This window comes from Schistocerca gregaria, chromosome 7, assembly GCF_023897955.1.
Source record: "Schistocerca gregaria isolate iqSchGreg1 chromosome 7, iqSchGreg1.2, whole genome shotgun sequence".
NCBI lineage: Eukaryota > Metazoa > Arthropoda > Insecta > Orthoptera > Acrididae > Schistocerca > Schistocerca gregaria.
This window is the reverse complement of record NC_064926.1, coordinates 557,746,416-557,767,737: the sequence shown is the minus strand read 5'-3', so window position 1 is coordinate 557,767,737 and position 21,322 is coordinate 557,746,416. Positions and strand designations below refer to the sequence as shown.

The 21,322-nt window shown below is 41.6% G+C and overlaps 1 protein-coding gene across 2 annotated transcripts in view; it reads right to left on the bottom strand.

Annotated features, from left to right (window-relative positions):
* Positions 1-636: 636 nt before the first annotated feature.
* LOC126281734 (myrosinase 1-like) overlaps positions 637-21,322 on the bottom strand; it is a 144,729-nt gene continuing 124,043 nt past the window's right edge. Inside the window, exons 11-12 of one of the 2 annotated variants that reach the window (XM_049980917.1) lie at positions 14,545-14,701; positions 637-707 (exon numbers count right to left, since the gene is read on the bottom strand). In XM_049980917.1, coding sequence (XP_049836874.1) covers positions 14,551-14,701 — 151 coding nt within the window. In that variant the 3' untranslated portion in view covers positions 637-707; positions 14,545-14,550. Of the gene's footprint in view, positions 708-14,497; positions 14,702-21,322 lie in introns of those variants that run through there. The other variant, XM_049980915.1, reaches the window with a different exon arrangement.

The window sequence follows — 21,322 nt, the reverse complement described above, 5'->3', positions numbered from 1 at the left end:
TTCTTGTGCCAGTACCTCGTCTCCTACCTTCTAAACTTTACAGAAGCTCTTCTGCTTACTTTCATTCTAAAATGTAATACTGGGTTATTTTTAAGTAACTCATCAAGTCAAAGCTAAAGATTTCTAGGTTAAAAAACGTGTAACAAGAATTGTTTGTGGTGTGAACTCAAGAGAGTCTGCACAGGCCTGTTTAGGGAACCAGGGATACTAAGTACTACTTCCCAATATATTTATTCCATGATGAAATTTGTCATTAATGGTATACCGCTTTTTCAAACCGGTGGCTCAGGTCATGAGGTCATGGAATCAGTACTGGAAATAATACTGTAATAACCTTCACAAAGATTTAAAGCCACTTACCTTGGTCCAGAAAGTGTTCTTTATTCACAAACGCATATTTTCAATAAATTTCCAGCCGGCACAAAAATTTAACTGCTGATAAAGCTAACTTTAAGAGGACCCTAAAGGATTTACTGCGGGCCAAGATCCTCTATTCCGCTGATGAATTTCTTAGTAGAACCAACTGACGTGCGTATATTACTAATAACGAAATATAATGTATTAGTACGATCTGACTTGTGCAAAATTTCAGTGCAGTAATGTGATTATTTATTTATTTATGCATTTATTTTACCTGGCAAGATTAGGGCCTTCAGGCCCTCTCTTACACCTAACCAGGCATACTCAGGTTGAACGAGTTACAGTTTCTACTTAACATTAAGGACATATAGCCTATTATGCAGTATTGATGTTAAAGAAAAAAATAGATATTATAACAGTAGTACAATGATAATTATAACAATAAAAAATAATTATAACAATCAATAATAATAATAATAATAATAATAATAATAATAATAATAATAATAATAATGACTATGTATATGAAAGTAAACATACTTTTCTTTTCTGAATGTCAGTCCCATTGTTAGTTGGGAATTTTCTCGTTATGTTCTTGCAGCTTGTGAGTTATTCTCATCAAGCAGAGACATAAGACGATAGAATGGGGTGAAAGAGATATATAAGAGGTAGATAGGTTAGAGGAAGAGAAATAGAACGGTAAAATTCGAAGCTGTGATGGAGAGGAGAAAGAAAGAGATGGGAGGGGCACAAGAATGGTGGTTATACCGTCCTTAATATGTAAGCTTTGAGTTCCCTCTTGAATGTTGAGTAGTTCTGGATAAGACGCAGATGACAGGGGAGCGCGTTCCATAGTCGTATGGCTGAGATGGAGAATGACACGGAGAAAGATTTTGTGTTATGTAAAGGTACAGCCAAGATGATAGACGTATCCGATCTGGTGTTGCGATTGTGGAATGATGATAGGTGTTTAATGTGAGAAGATAAGTATTGGGGGCACCAGTGGCTAAGAAATCGATGAAGTAAGCACATCGTGTGGAGATCGCGTGCCGTATGTGGGCGTATCCAACCTAGCTGGGAGTATGAAGGACTGATATGATCATACAACCGAATATTGCACACGTATCTAACGCAAGCATTCATCACTAGCTCGAGGCATCTAGAATTTTCACTATTTGTACCGTGTTGAACTACATCGCAGTAGTAAAGATTTGTAAATAAGTGTTGTAAAATTATTTTTCTATTTGATGATACATAGCTATAATAGCCTGTAAATTATCATATGTACCTAACTGTATTGAACATTTATATACTGTGTGACAAGTTATTTTGTACCTTTTAATTGAAAAACCTCCCAGAGGACACCGCCTTGTAGTTGGCACGTTCAGTGCCGGGCGGGAGGGCTTTCGTGCTTACGTGAAGTCGAGAGCTGTGCCGGCGGTAGCGCAGCTACTGGCAGGGCCAGCCAAGCCAGAATGGTGTCGACTGGGGAGCCAGACGCAGTGGGTTCCACAACACAGGGCAGGCAGGGCTCTAGAGGCGTACTGAAGCCGGCTTCCCTGGGGGAGTAAACCTAACACAAATCCTGGTCCTCCAGGTTGGGGGTTGAGCTCAAGGCTAACACCCTCCTCCTGAAAAAAAAAAAGTTGCGAAAACCCAAATAGCAGAAGCCGCACGGATTTTGGACAACGAATGGTTAAAAAGTTGAAAACTGATATTCGGACTGGTACCTGGAATGTTCGATCTTTGTATAGCCCAGGCTCTCTCTAAAGAAGTTATTAGACTGTAGGGAAAGCTCAAGGAGAGCACAATTGCCATCCAAGAAATTCGATGGACGGGGGGTGGGGTATTGGAAAAGAAAGGGGCACTATATTCTATACCTGTGATGATAACAGACATGAGTTTGGTACAGGATTCCTTGTTCGTAAAGGTCTGAAACATTTGGTGATGACTTTTACACCCATTAATCCAAGGATATCACTAATTAGAATTAAAGGAAAATTCTTTAACTATAGTAAAATTAATGGACATGCACCGACAGAAGAGTCTATTGAAGACCTAAAAGATGATTTCGATGATGTCCTTGAAAAAGCTTATGATAAGTGTCCAAGGAATGACATCAAGATCGTGCTGGATGATTTTAATGCGCAACTTGTAAGAGAAGACATGATCCAGCCCATAACCCATAACTGGAGCCCATAGTAAACATCGATCCACTAATGATAATGGAATAAGACTGATCCTCTTCGCAGCCTCCCGGAATATGATAGTGGGATCTACCTGGTTTCCTCATAAGGAGATATCTGATGGTAGAACCATTAATCAAATTAATCTTGTACTGATAGACCAGAGGCATAAATCTAACTTGTTGGATGTCTGAACCTTTCGTGGCCCTAATGTGGATTCAGATCATTTTCTTGAAATGGCCAAGATAAGACCAAGTATATCATATACAAAGAAACTTACGTCTCGTACTGTCAGAAGTTTCTCAGGCCCTAGAACAAGAACAGGGAACAATGCGAGACAGTAATGACATAGAACAAAAATGGATGACTATAAAATGAGCTATAGACTTTTCAACTAAGGAAACACTAGGGATGGTGAGAAAATCATTACGGCCCACATGGTTTGAGAGTGTAAGAGAGTGACTAAATAAAAGAACACTGCATACCAAAAGACATTACAGGCGAACTACACAAGAAGCTTGTTGGAGAATTATCGAGAGAAAAGGAGGATCGAAAAGATGACACATCGCCGAAAGAAAAGGGAATGGACTAAGGATGAAACAGAATGTAAGGAATGTCCAAGAAGGAGAATGAAACAAGGAAGTTCTTTATAAAAGTAAACAATTCTAGAATACAATTTGCTCCAATAACCACCTCGATTAGAGATGAAGAAGGAAAGATGATAAGTTAGAGCAAGCAGACGCTGGAAAGATGGCGAAGATACTTTAATGACCTGCTGAATCGAGGGATAGAACAAGCAGAGGATATCTCTAGTGATTGCGAGCAAGGATTGGATGGTGAACAGCCACTGCATGGCTTAGGGTTAGAGGACGTTAAAAAAGCTTAAAGAAAACTGGTGAATAAAATGCCCCCCGGCACTGATAGCATTCCTACAGAATTGCTAAAATGTGGTGGAGCAACATTAAAGCAGTCTCTGTTTGAACATATCACTCCCGTATGGGAACAGGAATGAATATCAGACGAATGGAATGAAGGAATATTACGTCCCAAACATAGAAAGGGTGACTGAATGGAGTGTAGAAACCACAGTGAAATCACCCTCCTGAACCTGGGGTACAAGGTGTTATCTAATATTATTTTTGATCGGCTACTCCCACAGGTGGATAAAGAAATTGGAATATACCTAAGCGAATTTCGACGATGAAGATCAACAAAAGACCAGTCTTCAACCTGCTCCAAATTTTGGAGAAAACTGTTGCATATAGAATTTGAACACATCATCTCTTTATTGCCTCTAAGGCTGCAAACGACAGTGTCAATAGAAACCAGTTGTTTCAAGACTTGCAGGAGATGAATGGTTAAAATGATAATGTCTGACGTAAGAAGCTGTATTCGAGTTCGAGGAAATTACTCAGACCCTATGGAAATAAAAAAAAAATGGGCTACGTGAAGGAGGTGCATGAGCATGCTCACTATTTAATGTAGCACTCGAGAAGGTGAGTAGGGAAGCAGGCCTGCAGACCAGGAGTACCGTCTTCTACTAGCCAGTGCAGAGTTTAGCAAAAAATGGTTCAAATGGCTCTGAGCGCTATTTGACTAAACATCTGAGGTCACCAGTCCCCTAGAACTTAGAACTACTTAAACCTAACTAACCTAAGGACATCACACACATCCATGCCCGAGGCACGATTCGAACCTGCTACCGTAGCGGTCGCACGGTTCCAGAATGAAGCGCCCAGAACCGGCAGATTTTAGCATATGGAGATAACGTAGACATCATAGCACGGGCAGTACCAGCACCGAAAGAAGCTTTTACAGCCTTAAGTCAAGCAAGTAAGGAGACGGGTCTTACGATAAATGAAGATAAAACGAAATAAATGGCTTGTGGGAAAGCAAATGAACCCAATATACCGTCTTTCAGCGTGAATGAATTCACATTTGAAAGAGTTGATAGTTTCAGGTATCTTGGTTCCACAGTCACTTGCTTTAATGACATCTCAACTGAAATGAAGATAAGGCTGATATCAGAAAATAAGGCATATTTCATCTTGAGTAATTTATTCCGGTCGAGACACCTCAGCCGCCCAACAAAATTCACTATTTATAAAACCCTTGTTAGACCAGATCTCATTTATGCAATGGAAACATGGCCCTTGACGAAAACCGATGGAAGGCTGCTCGACGGATTTGAGAGGAAAATTCTGAGGAGAATAATTGGCGCTGTGTATGAGAGAGAACAATGGAGGAAAAGGTACAATGCAGATTTGTACACTATACATGCCGATGCTCCTGTAACAAAAATCATACGATCAGGAAAGATAATGTGGGCAGGTCATGTGGCAAAAACGGAGGAGTCTGAGGTGAGAAAGAAAATTCTCTTTGGTAACCGAGGAGGACAAAGAGGGCGAGGTCGACCTCGAGCAAGAAGGCTGGATGGAGCGGAAGAAGACTTAGGAGGCTCGGATGTAGAAACTGGAGGAGGGTAGCATGTGGCCGTGATGGACGGCGGAAGATCGTTGGGAAGGCCAAGGTTCATCTTGGACTCTAGCGCCACAGAAGAAGAAGAAGTAAAAGTATGTGTAAGATTTATTTTGACTTATTCCACATCCATGGGGAACATTTCACTTGAGATCTGTGGAAGGTCCATTAGCACAATCGGTTTTTTCTATGTAAATATTTGTTGTGTATTCTTGTTTCTCTGACATGATCTATATCCCGTAGGTTCTGCTTACTATGGATGTATTGGAACGATAAGTACATCTAACGTAATCCAATCTAATCATAGCGTCAAAGCAGTCATCTGACCTTCTAGTGCGCTACTCATGTATGGGTAAGGGGGACACACTTATTGCATAATCAGCAACACCGAGTTCGGTTCACGAACGCATGTGATCTTGTTTACAAGACTATTGTAGTCGAAAATTCATCTGGAGGCTAAGTTGCAGCCGGTACGATCACAAGGAAAAAGGTTAATTTTGTTGTCATGGGATCATGGAATAGCGAGATACTATGCAGGATTAGATGAGACCCCTTGTTTGCGGCTTAGTCACGAATTCTTCCACTTAGACGAAAATTCTGTTTCTTATCGAGCGTCTCTAATGCGGTGATTCTTCGAAGGTGATGACCTCCGTCGCATGGACTGATCAGATATCAGACTGTAAACGACTGAAAATATCAGCGCAGCATCACTATCAACATCTACATGATCAAATGTAAAATTATAAAAATTTTAAAAACTTTCTATAAAACTTTTCAAAAATTTTCTATGTATTTTGTGAATCGCACTTAAAATAAATTTTTCATTTTTATTTTTATTTCATTTTTTTTACAAAGTGATGACCAGTTTCGGTAGTTTGTAAGTAGGCTGTTTAGGTTTTTATGTTGGTAACGCCACGTAGCGCTCTGTATGAAAATCACGTGCTCTTAGCGCTAAGATTTCACCGGAACAAGTCCCACCCATTCACCCCCTCCACGCCTATCCATCGCGTAAGGCCGTCCCCTGAACAGCCGCCAGTTGCACGAACTGAAAGCTACATCAAAGTTGTTATCGTCACAGTCCAACACATGTTACACTGTGATGAGATTCAATAATGATAAGAAATTTAAGTTTTTCTGGATAGTAATATAATATGAATGTGCATTATTAAAGAAATAAAAGTATTTATAGAGAATTGAAAGCATCGCCAGTAATAGAAAACAAAACATAATGTTATGTTATTTAAGGACAATAAGGTCAAATTTTCATTAAATAATTCACTTATTATAGTACGTTTATTTGAGGGAAACAGCTGAGCAAACACACAGTGCGAAAACAATGGTCTTGAATCTGTCTTGTCGGTTGTAAAGCCACGGATACAGTCGACTAACTCAGTTATCTAAAGTCAACGTTATATAGAAATAAGTGAAACTCGTTTTGTTTACAGTATGAAGGCCCTCATAGTAGCTCACGTAAATTAAAGAATATAAGAACGCCATAAAGTAGAAATGCCTAACGAAAGCAGTAAGATATTGGCACATTTCGTTAGTATTTGCATGGGTAACGGGTGAATTTTGAGTTGTAATTTCTTCCAATGCTATGCCTGCGCTTTATAAACGAAGTTATAAAGAATTGTGGCTGCTTCTGTGTGATTAGTGTCCTATATGCTGTTGCAAACGTCTCAGGAAAATAGCCTGTTGTTATTCTTTGTCCTGTCTGTTTTTAATTAAAAGATTTATTAATTTCGTAAATGTCATTCAAACCATTTTTTAAAATAATAATGATGACGTGTATGTATATCACAGAGCAGTTATGGTGGAAATAAATGCTGCAGTGTTTCACGGCTGTAAAACGTCCTTCATGCTGTGCTAGTTCTTCTTCCACCCCTAAAACTTTTCAGCAAAACAGTTCAGTGAATAACATGCAAAAACAGCTTGGATCGATCTAGTAAGAACAAAGTAATTTTGGTGCCATCTGGAAGTATAGTGAACACTGGTGCTTGTTTCACATATACTGACTGAGTTCTGAAATTTAAGTGTCAGGTATACTGTGGTTCCTCTTTCTCCAAGCAAATTATTCGTTGAGGGTAAGTTGTTCCTGTTGTAGCTTTGGGTGCTTTTTCTCATATAGAAGTATGTTTCTTCATAGGCTATTCAGCTGGATACTGGGTTCTTGTATTTAAAGAATTCAGTGCTAAATTGTTTTCTCTTATGTTTGCTGTGGAAGTACCAGGCACAGCTGAGGCCAATTGAGCGCGTTTTTTGTAACGTGTCTTTTAACTATTTGGCTAAATTTAAGAACTAGCAAGATATTAATTTAACATTCACTCCAAGTGCAGCCGAACGCGGTAAACCACGTGGATCAGCTGAAGCGATGCCCAGGCGCCGAACAAAGACCGGGAAAACCGGGGGTGAGAGGGCGGGACTTGTTCCGGGTGAAACCCTGGCGCCAACGATTCCTAGGAAAATCACTGGCTGTGCTGTGTGCAGTCTGTGGCTGGTTGGACTCATTGTTGGGATATTCGCGTGTGTAGTGTTGGGCAGTTGGAGGTGAGCCAAAAGCAGTGGTGGATGTGGAGAGAGAAATGACCAGAGGTTTGAGAGGTTACTATAAGCGAACGATCTGGACGTGTGTCCACAAGAAAAAGGTAATTTATAAAGATGGAGTTCATGAATTTATATACAGGGTGTTACAAAAAGGTACGGCCAAACTTTCAGGAAACATTCCTCACACACAAATAAAGAAAAGATGTTATGTGGGCATGTGTCCGGAAACGCTTAATTTCCATGTTAGAGCTCATTTTAGTTTCGTCAGTGTGTACTGTGCTTCCTCGATTCACCGCCAGTTGGCCCAATAGAAGGAAGGTAATGTTGACTTCAGTGCTTGTGTTGACATGCGACTCATTGCTCTACAGTACTAGCATCAAGCACATCAGTACCTAGCATCAACAGGTTAGTGTTCATTACAAACGTGGTTTTGAAGTCAGTGCAATGTTTACAAATGCGGAGTTGGCAGATGCCCATTTGATGTATGGATTAGCACGGGGCAATAGCCGTGGCGCGGTACCTTTGTATCGAGACAGATTTCTAGAATGAAGGTGTCCTGACAGGAAGACGTTCGAAGCAATTGATCGGCGTCTTAGGGAGCACGGAACATTCCAGCCTATGACTCGCGACTGGGGAAGACCTAGAACGATGAGGACACCTGCAATGGACGAGGCAATTCTTCGTGCAGTTGACGATAACCCTAATGTCAGCGTCAGAGAAGTTTCTGCTGTACAAGGTAACGTTGACCTCGTCACTGTATGGAGAGTGCTACGGGAGAACCAGTTGTTTCCGTACCATGTACAGCGTGTGCAGGCACTATCAGCAGCTGATTGGCCTCCACGGGTACACTTCTGCGAATGGTTCATCCAACAATGTGTCAATCCTCATTTCAGTGCAAATGTTCTCTTTACGGAAGAGGCTTCATTCAAACGTGATCAAATTGTAAATTTTCACAATCAACATGTGTGGGCTGACGAGAATCCACACGCAATTGTGCAATCACGTCATCAACACAGATTATCTGTGAACGTTTGGGCAGGCATTGTTGGTGATGTCTTGATTGGGCCCCATGTTCTTCCACCTACGCTCAATGCAGCACGTTATCACGATTTCATACGGGATACTATACCTGTGCTGCTAGGACATGTGCCTTTACAAGTACGACACAACATGTGGTTCACGCACGGTGAAGCTCCTGCACATTTCAGTCGAAGTGTTCGTACGCTTCTCAACAACAGATTCGGTGACCGATGGATTGGTAGAGGCGGACCAATTCCATGGCCTCCACGCTCTCCTGACCTCAACCCTCTTGACTTTCATTTATGGGGGCATTTGAATGCTCTTGTCTACGCAACCCCGGTACCAAATGTAGAGACTCTTCGTGCTCGTATTGTGGACGGCTGTGAAACAATATGCCATTCTCCAGAGCATCAGGGATTCCATGCGACGGAGCGTGGATGCATGTATCCTCGCTAACGGAGGACATTTTGAACATTTCCTGTAACAAAGTGTTTGAAGTCACGCTGGTACGTTCCGTTGCTGTGTGTTTCCATTCCATGATTATTGTGATTTGAAGAGAAGTAATCAAATGAGCTCTAACATGGAAAGTAAGCGTTTCCGGACACATGTTCATATAACATATTTTCTTTCGTTGTGGGTGAGGAATGTTTTCTGAAAGTTTGGTCGTACCTTTTTGTAACACCATGTATATGATGACTTTTGAACATTGTTGTTGTTGTTGTTGTGGTCTTCAGTCCTGAGACTGGTTTGATGCAGCTCTCCATGCTGCTCTATCCCGTGCGAGCTTCTTCATCTCCCAGTACCTACTGCAACCTACATCCTTCTGTATCTGCTTAGTGTATTCAACTCGTGCTCTACGATTTTTACCCTCCACGCTGCCATCCAATACTAAATTGGTGATCCCTTGATGCCTCAGAACATGTCCTACCAACTGATCCCTTATTCTGGTCAAGTTGTGCCACAAACTTCTCTTCTCCCCAATCCTATTCAATACTTCCTCATTAGTTATGTGATCTACCCATCTAATCTTCCGCATTCTTCTGTAGCACCACATTTCGAAAGCTTCTATCCTCTTCTTGTCCAAACTATTTATCGTCCATGTTTCACTTCCATACATGGCTACACTCCATACAAATACTTTCAGAAAAGACTTCCTGACACTTAAATCTATACTCGATGTTAACAAATTTCTCTTCTTCAGAAACGCTTTCCTTGCCATTGCCATTCTACATTTTATATCCTCTCTACTTCGACCATCATCAGTTATTTTGCTCCCCAAATAGCAAAAATACTTTACTACTTTAAGTGTCTCATTTCCTAATCTAATTCCCTCAGCATCACCCGACTTAATTCGACTACATTCCATTACCCTCGTTTTGCTTTTGTTGTTTATCTTATATACTCCTCTCAAGACACAGTCCATTCCATTCAGCTGTTCTTCCAAGTCCTTTGCTGTCTCTGACAGAATTATGTCATCGGCGAACCTCAAAGTTTTTATTTCTTCTCCATGGATTTTAATACCTACTCCTAATTTTTATTTTGTTTCCTTGACTGCTTGCTCAATATACAGATTGAATAACAGTGGGGAGAGGCTACAACCCTGTCTTACTCCCTTCCCAACCACTGAATCCCTTTCATGTCCCTCGACTCTTATAACTCAAAAATCTCAAAAATGAGATTGACAGGAAGTGCAAAATGGCTAAGCAGAGATGGCTAGAGGACAAATGTAAGGATGTAGAAGCTTATCTCACTAGGGGTAAGATAGATACTACCTACAGGAAAATTAAAGAGACCTTTGGAGAAAAGGGAACCACTTGTATGAATATTAAGAGCTCAGATGGAAACCCAGTTCTAAGCAAAGAAGGGAAAGCAGAAAGGTGGAAGGAGTATATAGAGGGTCTATACAGGGGTGATGTACTTGAGGACAATATTATGGAAATGGAAGAGGATGTAAATGAAGATGAAATGGGAGACACGATACTGCGTGAAGAGTTTGACAGAGCACTGAAAGACCTGAGTCGAAACAAGGCCCCCGGAGTAGACAACATTCCATTGGAACTACGGACAACCTTGGAAGAGCCAGTCCTGTCAAAACTCTGCCATCTGGTGAGCAAGATGTATGAGACAGGAGAAATACCCTCAGACTTCAAGAAGAATATAATAATTCCAATCCCAAAGAAAGCAGGTGTTGACAGATGTGAAAAACACCGAACTATCAGTTTAATAAGCCACAGCTGCAAAATACTAACACGAATTCTTTACAGACGAATGGAAAAATTAGTAGAAGCCGACCTCGGGGAAGATCAGTTTGGATTCCGTAGAAATGTTGGAACACGTGAGGCAATAATGACTTATCTTAGAAGCTAGATTAAGGAAGGGCAAACCTACGTTTCTAGCATTTGTAGACTTAGAGAAAGCTTTTGACAATGTTGACTGGAATACTCTCTTTCAAATTCTGAAGGTGGCAGGGGTAAAATAAAGGGAGTGAAAGGCTATTTACAATTTGTACAGAAACCAGATGGCAGTTATATGAGTCGAGGGAAATGAAAGAGAAGCAGTGGTTGGGAAGGGAGTGAGACAGGGCTGTAGTCTCTCCCCGATGTTAGTCAGTCTGTATATTGAGCAAGCAGTAAAGGAAACAAAAGAAAAATTCGGAGTAGGTATTAAAGTCCATGAAGAAGAAATAAAAACTTTGAGGTTCGCCGATGACATTGTAATTCTATCAGAGACTGCAAAGGACTTGGAAGAGCAGCTGAATGGAATGGACAGTGTCTTGAGAGGAGTATATAAGATAAACATCAACAAAAGCAAAACGAGGATAATGGAATGTAGTCGAATTAAGTCGGGTGATGCTGAGGGAATTAGATTAGGAAGTGAGACACTTAAAGTAGTAAAGGAGTTTTGCTATTTGGGGAGCAAAATGGTCGAAGCAGAGGGGATATAAAATGTAGGCTGGCAATGGCAAGGAAAGCGTTTCTGAAGAACAGAAATTTGTTAACATCGAGTATAGATTAGATGGGTAGATCACATAACTAATGAGGAAGTATTGAATCGGATTGGGGAGAAGAGAAGTTTGTGGCACAACTTGACCAGAAGAAGGGATCGGTTGGTAGGACATGTTCTGAGGCATCACGGGATCACCAATTTCGTATTGGACGGCAGCATGGAGGGTAAAAATCGTAGAGGGAGACCAAGAGATGAATACACTTAGCAGATACAGAAGGATGTAGGTTGCAGTAGGTACTGGGAGATGAAGAAACTTGCACAGGATAGAGTAGCATGGAGAGCTGCATCAAACCAGTCTCAGGACTGAAGACCACAACAACAACATGCTGTTTGTAGTAGCTTACCCGCCTTCCTATTTTCCTATTCTTTAATAAACCTACTCCTGCGTTCCCCCTATTTGATTTTGTGTTTATAACCCTGCATTCACCTGACCAGAAATCTCGTTCCTCCTGCCACCGAACTTCACTAATTCCCACTATATCTAACTTTAACCTATCCATTTCCCTTTTTAAATTTTCTAACTTACCTGCCCGGTTAAGGGATCTGACATTCCACGCTCCGATCCGTAGAACGCCAGTTTTCTTTCTCTTGATAACGACATCCTCCTGAGTAGTCCCCGCCCGTAGATCCGAATGGGGGACTATTTTACCTCCGAAATATTTTACCCAAGAGGACGCCATGATCATTTAATCACACAGTAAAGCTGCGTGCCCTCGGGAAAAATTATGGCCGTAATTTCCCCTTGCTTTCAGCCGTTCGCAGTACCAGCACAGCAAGGCCATTTTGGTTATTGTTACAAGGCCAGATTAGTCAATCATCCAGACTGTTGCCCCTGCAACTACTGAAAAGGCTGCTGCCCCTCTTCAGGAATCACACGTTTGTCTGGCCTCTCAACAGATACCCCTCCGTTGTGGTTGCACCTACGGTACGCCTATCTGTATCGCTGTGGCACGCAAGCCTCCCCACCAACGGCAAGGTCCATGGTTCATGGAGGGGGGGGGGGGGGGGAGATTTTGAACATTATTAAGGTAAATACATTGTTTGTTCTCTGTCAAAATCTTTCATTTGCCTACTATGCCTATCACTAGTTAGTGCCTTCAGTAGTTAGAATCTTTTATTTGGCTGGCAGTATTGGCGCTCGCTGTATTACTGTAGTTCGAGTAACATAAATTTTTGTGAGGCAAGTGATTCATGAAAGGTATATGTTATTGTTAGTCTGGGCATTCTTTTGTAGGGATTATTGAAAGTAAGATTGCTTTGCGCTAAAAATATTGTGTGTCAGTTTAGTGCTGATCAGAATAAGTAAAGAGAGAAATGTCTGAGTATGTTCACTTTTACTCAGCTGCCTCTATATCTAATAACATTGAAGATTATCAGCACTGTAAGTCATAATTTTCCAAAGCGGACGTTTCAAGTTTAACTACTATTTTCAGACCTGAGAATAGACAAACCAAAACAAAAATTGCCGTAAGCAACAAAGTTATTAAATATTACTGCTGGCTTACTTTTGAGAATTTACAGTGACTTAACGTACCACATGTAGTATTATAAGAGTACTAGCTGTGTAAACCACCGTCGCATAGTCCATAATGTTCTCATTTCAAATCTTCGAATAAAATATTTTATGTACAACCTAATTTAATTACTTCTGTTAAAAAAAAGAAAGAAAAATGTTGCTCCCACTTACCGGTATCACATATATATCAACAACCCAACTGCCAGAACTTTCTATAACTGTTAACTTGCCATTTTCATGTAAACACAACGGTCAATATCGCCGCAGCTATCCGCCATCCAGTGTTACCTTACTGTTTGGTCAAGTTACCCAGTGCGACAATGTTGTATATATATTTTATGTTTTTTTTAACATAAAGTCGACTTCCCTGGTATGTTTCACAATTACCTTTAATAATCATATTACTTTTATGCGCTGTTAACAGAAAGCAAACATGTCTTACTTACTTCGTCTTCTTCTTAAATAGACCAATCTCTGCTTACAGTTACTGATTGAAACGAAATGAACTGTACAACGCTCTACAGGCCTTTTGTTTCTATTGCTGTCACAGACAGAGTGATACGTTGAACGAACTAGTCTTTCTTCTAAGTTGTTATTTTTGTTCGCCAGTACATAAAATACTTGTCCTTGCGTTAGTTTTAGGTTGTACATAACATATTTTATCTGAAGATTTGAAATGAGAACGCTATGCGACGGTGGTTTACACAGCTAGCACATTTATAATACTGCATGTGGTACGTTACGCCTCTATAAATTTTCAGAAGGAAGCCAATAGCAATTTTTACATAACTTTACTACTCAAGACAATTTTTGCTTTGGTTTGTCTGTTCTCAGATCTGAATGTGATAGTTAAGCTACCGAAACTAGTCATCGCTTTGTAAAAAAATTTAAACGTTAAATGCGACTGAGGCAATATATAAAAAATTCTAAAAATTTTAAAAAGTTTTAGATAAATCTTTTAAAATTTTTGTAATTTTATATTTGATTATGTGCTTACGATCACTTTCTCCTATTGTGACAATGTCAGACATATTAAAACGTCTACAGAGCTTGACGACATACATGATTGACACAGCCATTTTCTAAGAACCCAATCTGCTACCAACGGAGCTCTTAAACTGGCTGTTAGAGACGATACTACTCAACTAACTCGCTTGTGCGGCAGACAAGGACGTTCATAGTCCCCATTAATTATTTATTTTTATCAAAATGGTTTTATAAGTTTATTGCTTCCTTGAAATGTTTATTCTCTGTTCTAAAACTCTTCTAATTGTATCCGGAAATGTGTAGGCGTGCCATGATTACGGTCAATTTTGAGAAACTAATCTGCATGCAGTCCATCTCTGGTACCAAGTCAGCTACCTAGCGGGGTATGAAGAACGAGTGGTGACTGTATAACGAAATCTTTACTGAAACTGAAAAACAGGTGGATACAGTATTTTACGAGGGTGGCGTTGTGTTTGCACTCTCGAAGTCGTCCAGAGGTACGGCCTTGTTCTTGTAGATCTGCGCCAGGACGGACACAGATTCCTTCGGTGTTCTGATTCGCTCGGGGTCGTTGAAGTCGACGGAATACAGTCCAAACTTCGCCCTGTGAAAATATAACTCCATTTATTTATATATCGTGTCAAAAGTACAGATAAAATATGTACAAGTGTTGACATAATTGTACACTAAAGAAGACCAAAAACTGGACACTTCAAGTGCATTTGGTGCAGCTCTCATGATGTCTTGCATGGTGCAGGTGGTTGGTGATGAGGAACCCTGAAGGACATGGCTGTTAGCCTGCTCAGCGCCACACTGGCAAAGAACTGAGTCCACAGAGCAACCTCAAGTCCGCAGATTGGTCTTGCATCTCGTTGTGTTTGATCGTAATCTATTGAGAGACCTCTATTTTGATCACTTCTCCGAATGTCCAGGTGGAAGTTCTTCCCTTGGAGCCATTCATTCTCCCAAATACCGAGATCCTTGTGGCATGTGGATTCCCGGTGAGGGTCTCGGTAGTTGTCAATAAACTCTTCCTTGATTTCAGCCTAGGATGTGCGGGCTGACGACAATATTGTGGATAGGCTTCCTTCGTTGTGGCCTTACTTTTCTCCTATCTCACAGCTACCTCACGTCTGATTTCAGGAGGAGCTATGCCAGCAAGGCAATGGAGTTCGTCCACAGGAGTAGGTCCTAAGAAACTCGGGATAATCCGACAAGACTCATTTAGAGCCACATCTACGTTCCTGGCATGACTGGACTTGTACCGCACCGAACATGCATATTCAGCAGAGGAATAACATAGAGAAAGCGCGCTTGAGCACGCTGTGCATGGATTGGAACCCCATGATGTGCCTGTCAATTTTTGCAGTATGTTATATCTGGCTGCGACTTTCTGTTTGATGTTAAGGCAATGCTTTTTATATGTTAGTGCGCGATCCAGATTTACTCCATGACATTTGGGAGTAGGATTATGTTCGAGTACGATGCCTCGCCAGGATATATTTAAGGATCTATTTGGCCGTTTATTCTTCAGGTGGAAAGCGCAGGTCTGAGTCTTGGCAGGATTAGGTTTCAAGTAATTCCTATGATAGTAAACAGGGAATTCTTCCAAAGCTTTTGATAGCATATCTTCTACAGTCTCAAAACAGTCAGCCTGAATTAGCGATAGCGCTGTCATCAGCATAAATAAAGCTTCGAGTTCCTTCAGGGATAGGTTGATCGTTCGTACCGATGTTGAATAATAGCGGCGCAAGCACGTTACCTTGTGGTAGCCCATTTTCCTGAGTTCTCCATCTACTTTTCTTACCCTGAAATTCCACAAAAGATCTGCGGTTCTGGAGAAGGTTTTTAGTATTGCACATGAGTGCGAAGTCTTATACCATAAACTTTATTCAGAAGGGGTCGATGGTTGATCGTATCGTAAGTCGCGGATAGATCGATAAAGACAGCACCTGTAATGAGCCATTTCTTATATCCATCTTCGATATGTTGTGTTGCGTTTAATATTTGAGACGTGCAACTTTTGCCTTCTCTGAAACCTGCTTGCTGTGGTATTAGAAGAGGCTCCACCTTTCTAATCATTCTCTGAAGAATGAGCCTCTGCAGTATTTTGTAGAGGTGACAGAGTAAGGAGATAGGACTATAATATGAAGCCACGAAAATGTGAGCTGTTTGTGGCAGAGTTGACGGCCGTTTTTAAGAATAGTAGTACAGAGAATGGTACATGACTCTCAAATATTGTACTGGATACTATATACATGACAACACACAAACAATTAGCATTACAGAATTGTACACGATTTGTGAAACTGAGAGCGTTGGGGGGCCATCCTGATTCATGACCGCTGAATGGGTAGCCGCAACTCATAGAGGCTGCTAGGAGCCAGGTCCAAGGTGCGCATATGTAGCACAGCGGCATTCCAGCGTTCTTAATAAAAACTGGGTAAGGTGGCTCAGGCGACCATAAAGCCACCCTCATGACAACAGTGTTCCCCCACCTACTGTGACACATTTCATGAATGATGATAAAAGGTATAAGGCAATTTACATTTTTGGTTTCTTTATCCTAAATAACAATCACATATAAATTCCACATAACTTTGCTGTGTCCTTGTAACTTGTGAAGAGAATATGCAGGGTGAGAACGTATACGAGGCTTGTCCAGAAAGTAAGTTCCGATAGGTCGCGAAATGGAAACCACTGGGAAAATCCAGTAAGGCTTTGCACAGATGTGTGGGGAAGTAGTCTCTAGTATGCCCGTCGATCGTGTCGCGTCGCTCTTTTCAGTTTTGAGTGAACAGTGAGCACGTAAAGATGCGTAGGGAATAGCGTCTCCCGCCAAGTATGAGGCCCTGATTAGAGATTTCGCCTGTGTCATGCAGCCCACATAACACAACTGTCGAGCAGTTCCTTCTTCGTGCCAATTCTCGGCCGCACACTGCAGGGGCAATGACGACGCTACTGCAGCGCCTCCGATGAGAAGTGTTTGATCACCCACAATGCAGTCCGTAATTGGCTCCCGATGAGTCTCATTTCTGCTCACAAGAACCGCTGGCTATGAAGACAAAAATTTTCCACAATCAACGAGCTTCAGACCAGTGCAGATAACTGGCCGAAAGCACAGGCGGCTGCTTTCTATGACGAGGATATTCGTAAGTTGATACAGTACTAAGACAAAACTCGAAGTCGGAGTGGCGACTATGTAGAGCAGTAGGTGGAAATTGTACCTAACTGTTGCAAATAAAACGTTTCTGGTTTTCACTGTCGTTTCCATTTCGTGACCGATCGGAACATACTTTCTGAACAACCCTCGTACTTATTTTGTCTGTCGGCCAGCTTCCTTTCCACAGGTAATCTGTGCCTGGCTAGAATCTTTCAGCATGTGTGTCTGAATCTAGCGATGAGATAAGCAAAAGTCACTGCAGAACTGAATGTCGCACTCGCGAACCCTGTCAGCACCAAAACAACACGAAGGGAGCTCCATAAACTGGAAATTGCAGGTCGATGCAAATGATTACGTGATTTTTTTGGCAGATCAGGTTCATCTCGTGGCACAATTTGTGTTCCACTGTGGTGGTGCCGTGTTCCTAGACGCCGGGTCCCACGTTCACACAGTTCTCATCGCGCAGGATTGGTTTCATGAGTACGTGGGTGAATCGTCGCAGCTCGCTTGGCCACCACAGTCAGCAGATCTCAACATTATTGAGCCTTTGTCGTACACTTTGGAAGTGAGTGATCGCTATCCACATCCATCATCGTTAGCGGAAGTTCCCACAATTCTGAAGGAAGAATGGCATAAGATTCTCATGTTGACCATACACGACCTGTATTCATCGATTCCGTGATGACTGGAAGCTGTTCTGAAAGCCATCGGCTTTGTTACACCGTATTAGGGATGGCAATGTGCAGTGTTTTGATGGTTCCTCATTTGTGTCCATCTCCAGTATGTGACTTTGTTGTGTGAACCAGCATGACCGAGCGAACAATATGTGTGTCCTCTCGGGCGGTACTTACATGGGCCACTGAGATGCTGCAGAGCGTTGAACATGGTCCCCGTAAACCAATCAATTCCAGGTTCGTATGGCATCAGTGGGATCCCGATCAATGCTAGCAGCAATATCGTGCAACGATAAACTGCAGTGACACGATCCTACTGTCATAAAGTGCCGACATTTTGAAAGCCGTCTGCTGTGGACGACTTTCATGTCACGTACTCACACGTGAGTCGATAAGCACTTCTTTCCCTCGAAGAAACTATATTCAACGTTTCTGTCTGCTAGAGTAGCTTTACCTTTGGCAGGAGACGCCTGTACGTGTCTCTAGAAGTAATTTGAACGTGGAGTTCTAGCCAGCCAATCGTGTTGCTCGGCGTTGAGAATTCGGTTTGCTGGACAAAGACAGACCCTCCTCTTCCGCCGTGAATAGCACTCTGCTTCCTACTGTGAACTTGGCGACTTGTCTAGTGGTGCTGAGATGGCACTGAAGCTAAATAGTGCAGGATTTTTGCTGTTTGCTCGGGTTGCATTTGCGTAATTATATGTTACGTGGTTTTTCAGGTTTATTTACGCGAAGCATTTTGTAGCAGTATTTCATGTGAGCTGTCCTAGACCGAACGCGCGTCTTGCTCACAACACACAGATATCAGTATCTAATTTCTCTTCGGTCTTCCGAATATACAAGTCGCTCATCTCATTATCTTCCTACAAGAAGTAATTTTACAGTCGGTTGTGTAAATATGTGGTTATTTTGCTGTCTTTTGACAGTGTGGTTCTGTAAAGATACGTGATCTGTTGAAAAACATTTGTATGCGTTATAAATCAGACTTTATACCGATCTTCTGAATAATATAACAATTTATATCAAATTTTCATATAATTTGGGTTTCTCATGAAGTTATTCTTCACTCCTCTGTTCACTATTCTAAGCTCCTAACATACGCTCACTCATATCCTGTTCATGAAAGAACCATGTTCGGGTGCAGCACTGAAAGATGGGAGAACATGCACTGCCTTTAGCAGAGGTAGCATTTCTTATTTTAAATGACTTTTCAGTTGCTGAGATAAATGAGGGCCGCAGTGGATCTTCAAGACACTAGTTTTATAGCTACGAAGACGTCTAGACTTTGTCATTAAATGGGTCATTTTCAGTTTGGTAATTGTTGTAGAATACAGTGCGCAGGTCGATCTGCACTGCACGAGTCATTTGTAGAACGAGGGATTCACGAACACTAACAGGTTGCGTTAGAGAAGCATTATAAATTATTGGTTTAGTTTATCTTGATTTACCTTATGTGAAATCGCCAATTTATTGTTCCTTTGCGCTATGATGAAGTTAGGTCACAACAGAATACTCACTAAAAGAAGTCAGATAACGCTTTTTGTTTATATATAAGATGTAAAGGGAAATGTTTAGTCCATTAGAACGGGGTGATAATGTGTAATGTACGGACAGCTCAAAGTTTACATGTAGTGAGAGCTTTCAAATTCTCCTTCTCACAAGAGGCGTGGAAGCTCTTCCTACAAACAATTAACAGTCGAATGTGTTTGCTGAATGTGAACACAGCTGCGTAATCTTTCGTTACATACAAGGTGTCCCACCCACTTCGGCTCGCTGCGCTGCAACGCTGATGATTTCGCATATCCGAGCTTGTAGGACACTTCCTGCCCGTTTGACTTTGGTTGCATGCCGCCTCCTAAGCGCTGCAGTTTTAATGGTCAGCAGTTTGTTTGATTTTTCGCCGAGATACCGTGGCTGATGTATGCAGGATCTCGTTTCGTCCCACGTAAACCCACTCCAGAATAGAATACTGTGCTTCCAGCCTCCAGCTGATTGACGGCTTTTGGCCAATCGGATACACCCTCTTATGGGGTTCCCGATGTGCTCATAACCTATCATTGGCGTGTATCAATGTGTACCTCAAGTGATCAATCCAGGAGTTGCGTTCCCATGCAGTCCGATGATGGCGACACATTGTAAATGGCTAGGACTAAATATGCAAAATTGATTTCTAATTTTCGAAATAGTTTTAGTATTGATCATTAGTATTAATTGGAATTCATAGTTCTCTAAGAATTTCATTTTCTACATATTTTTGATTTGTTTAAAGATTAAGCTGCCAATTTTTGAGCAAACTGAGCTGACCGATACTAATATTCTAATTGTCTTTTGTAACGTTTGATTTATCAGTTGTGAGTTATTGCACAATATATTGCACACAGCCAGTCTCATTCTGATCGGTATCACCAACGAACATCTGATACAGTGTTCACCCATTGTATACTCGGTCAGACCGATAACGTGGTCAGGCGCCGACAACACTATTGCACTCTGGTGGGCGTTCTAGCTGTCAAAGAATGTCACTGAAACTCTAAGTCATTTAAAGATCCGTAAATGATATACAGAGTGTCCCAGGAGGAATGGTGAATATTCAAGGACACGACAGGAACGGTCATTCGAAGCGAAAGTATTCTACTAAATATGGGCTCTAAAATGCATGCCTTAAGAGCTATGGGTACCAGACATCTTCGTTACCGTGCAAAAAAATCTCATCTACTGCAAGCTCTTTTCTTTCCATATTTTGGCAGAAGGTAATACGCAAGAAACAAGACAAAATTCTCTAGTAAACAAGGGCTCTAAAATGCATGCTTTCAGAGCTATTAGCATTTGTTCAGACGAAGAGACGTGTTTCACATTAGCGAAGATGAGCATGCGCGCATAGCTGGTAACCCTAGATTACTAAACCCTCGTGAAATTTCCGATTGCAGTTGGTACCGGTTCGCGGTTCCCGCCAGCCTGCGGCCAGCCTGTTCTCTACTAGTCTGATTCACTTCAGTCCCACCCACGAACGATGGCGCTTCGCGCATGTCGAGGCACGAACGAGGACTGCATTGTTGACGATTCCAAGCGACAGTTGCGGTACGCGCATGCGCGTACTTTCCACTTGAAGGAAGCGCGTATCCTGCAAATTCTGTCTCTCGCCTGCTTATTCAGAACTGGTCACTTACCACCGCCACACAATCAGCGATGACAACTCGCAACAAATGGAATCTAAATTCAATAAACAACTCGCTACGGTCACATTTAATGCTCGCATTAACTACGGGATTCACAGCAGAGGGCTCAAAACACTACCGAGTTCTCATTGGCTCTCGGAGAATACGTGACGTAGGTGCGCAGAATAAGTCTATACTCGACCGCCATCGTTCGCGACTTTAACTATAGTACC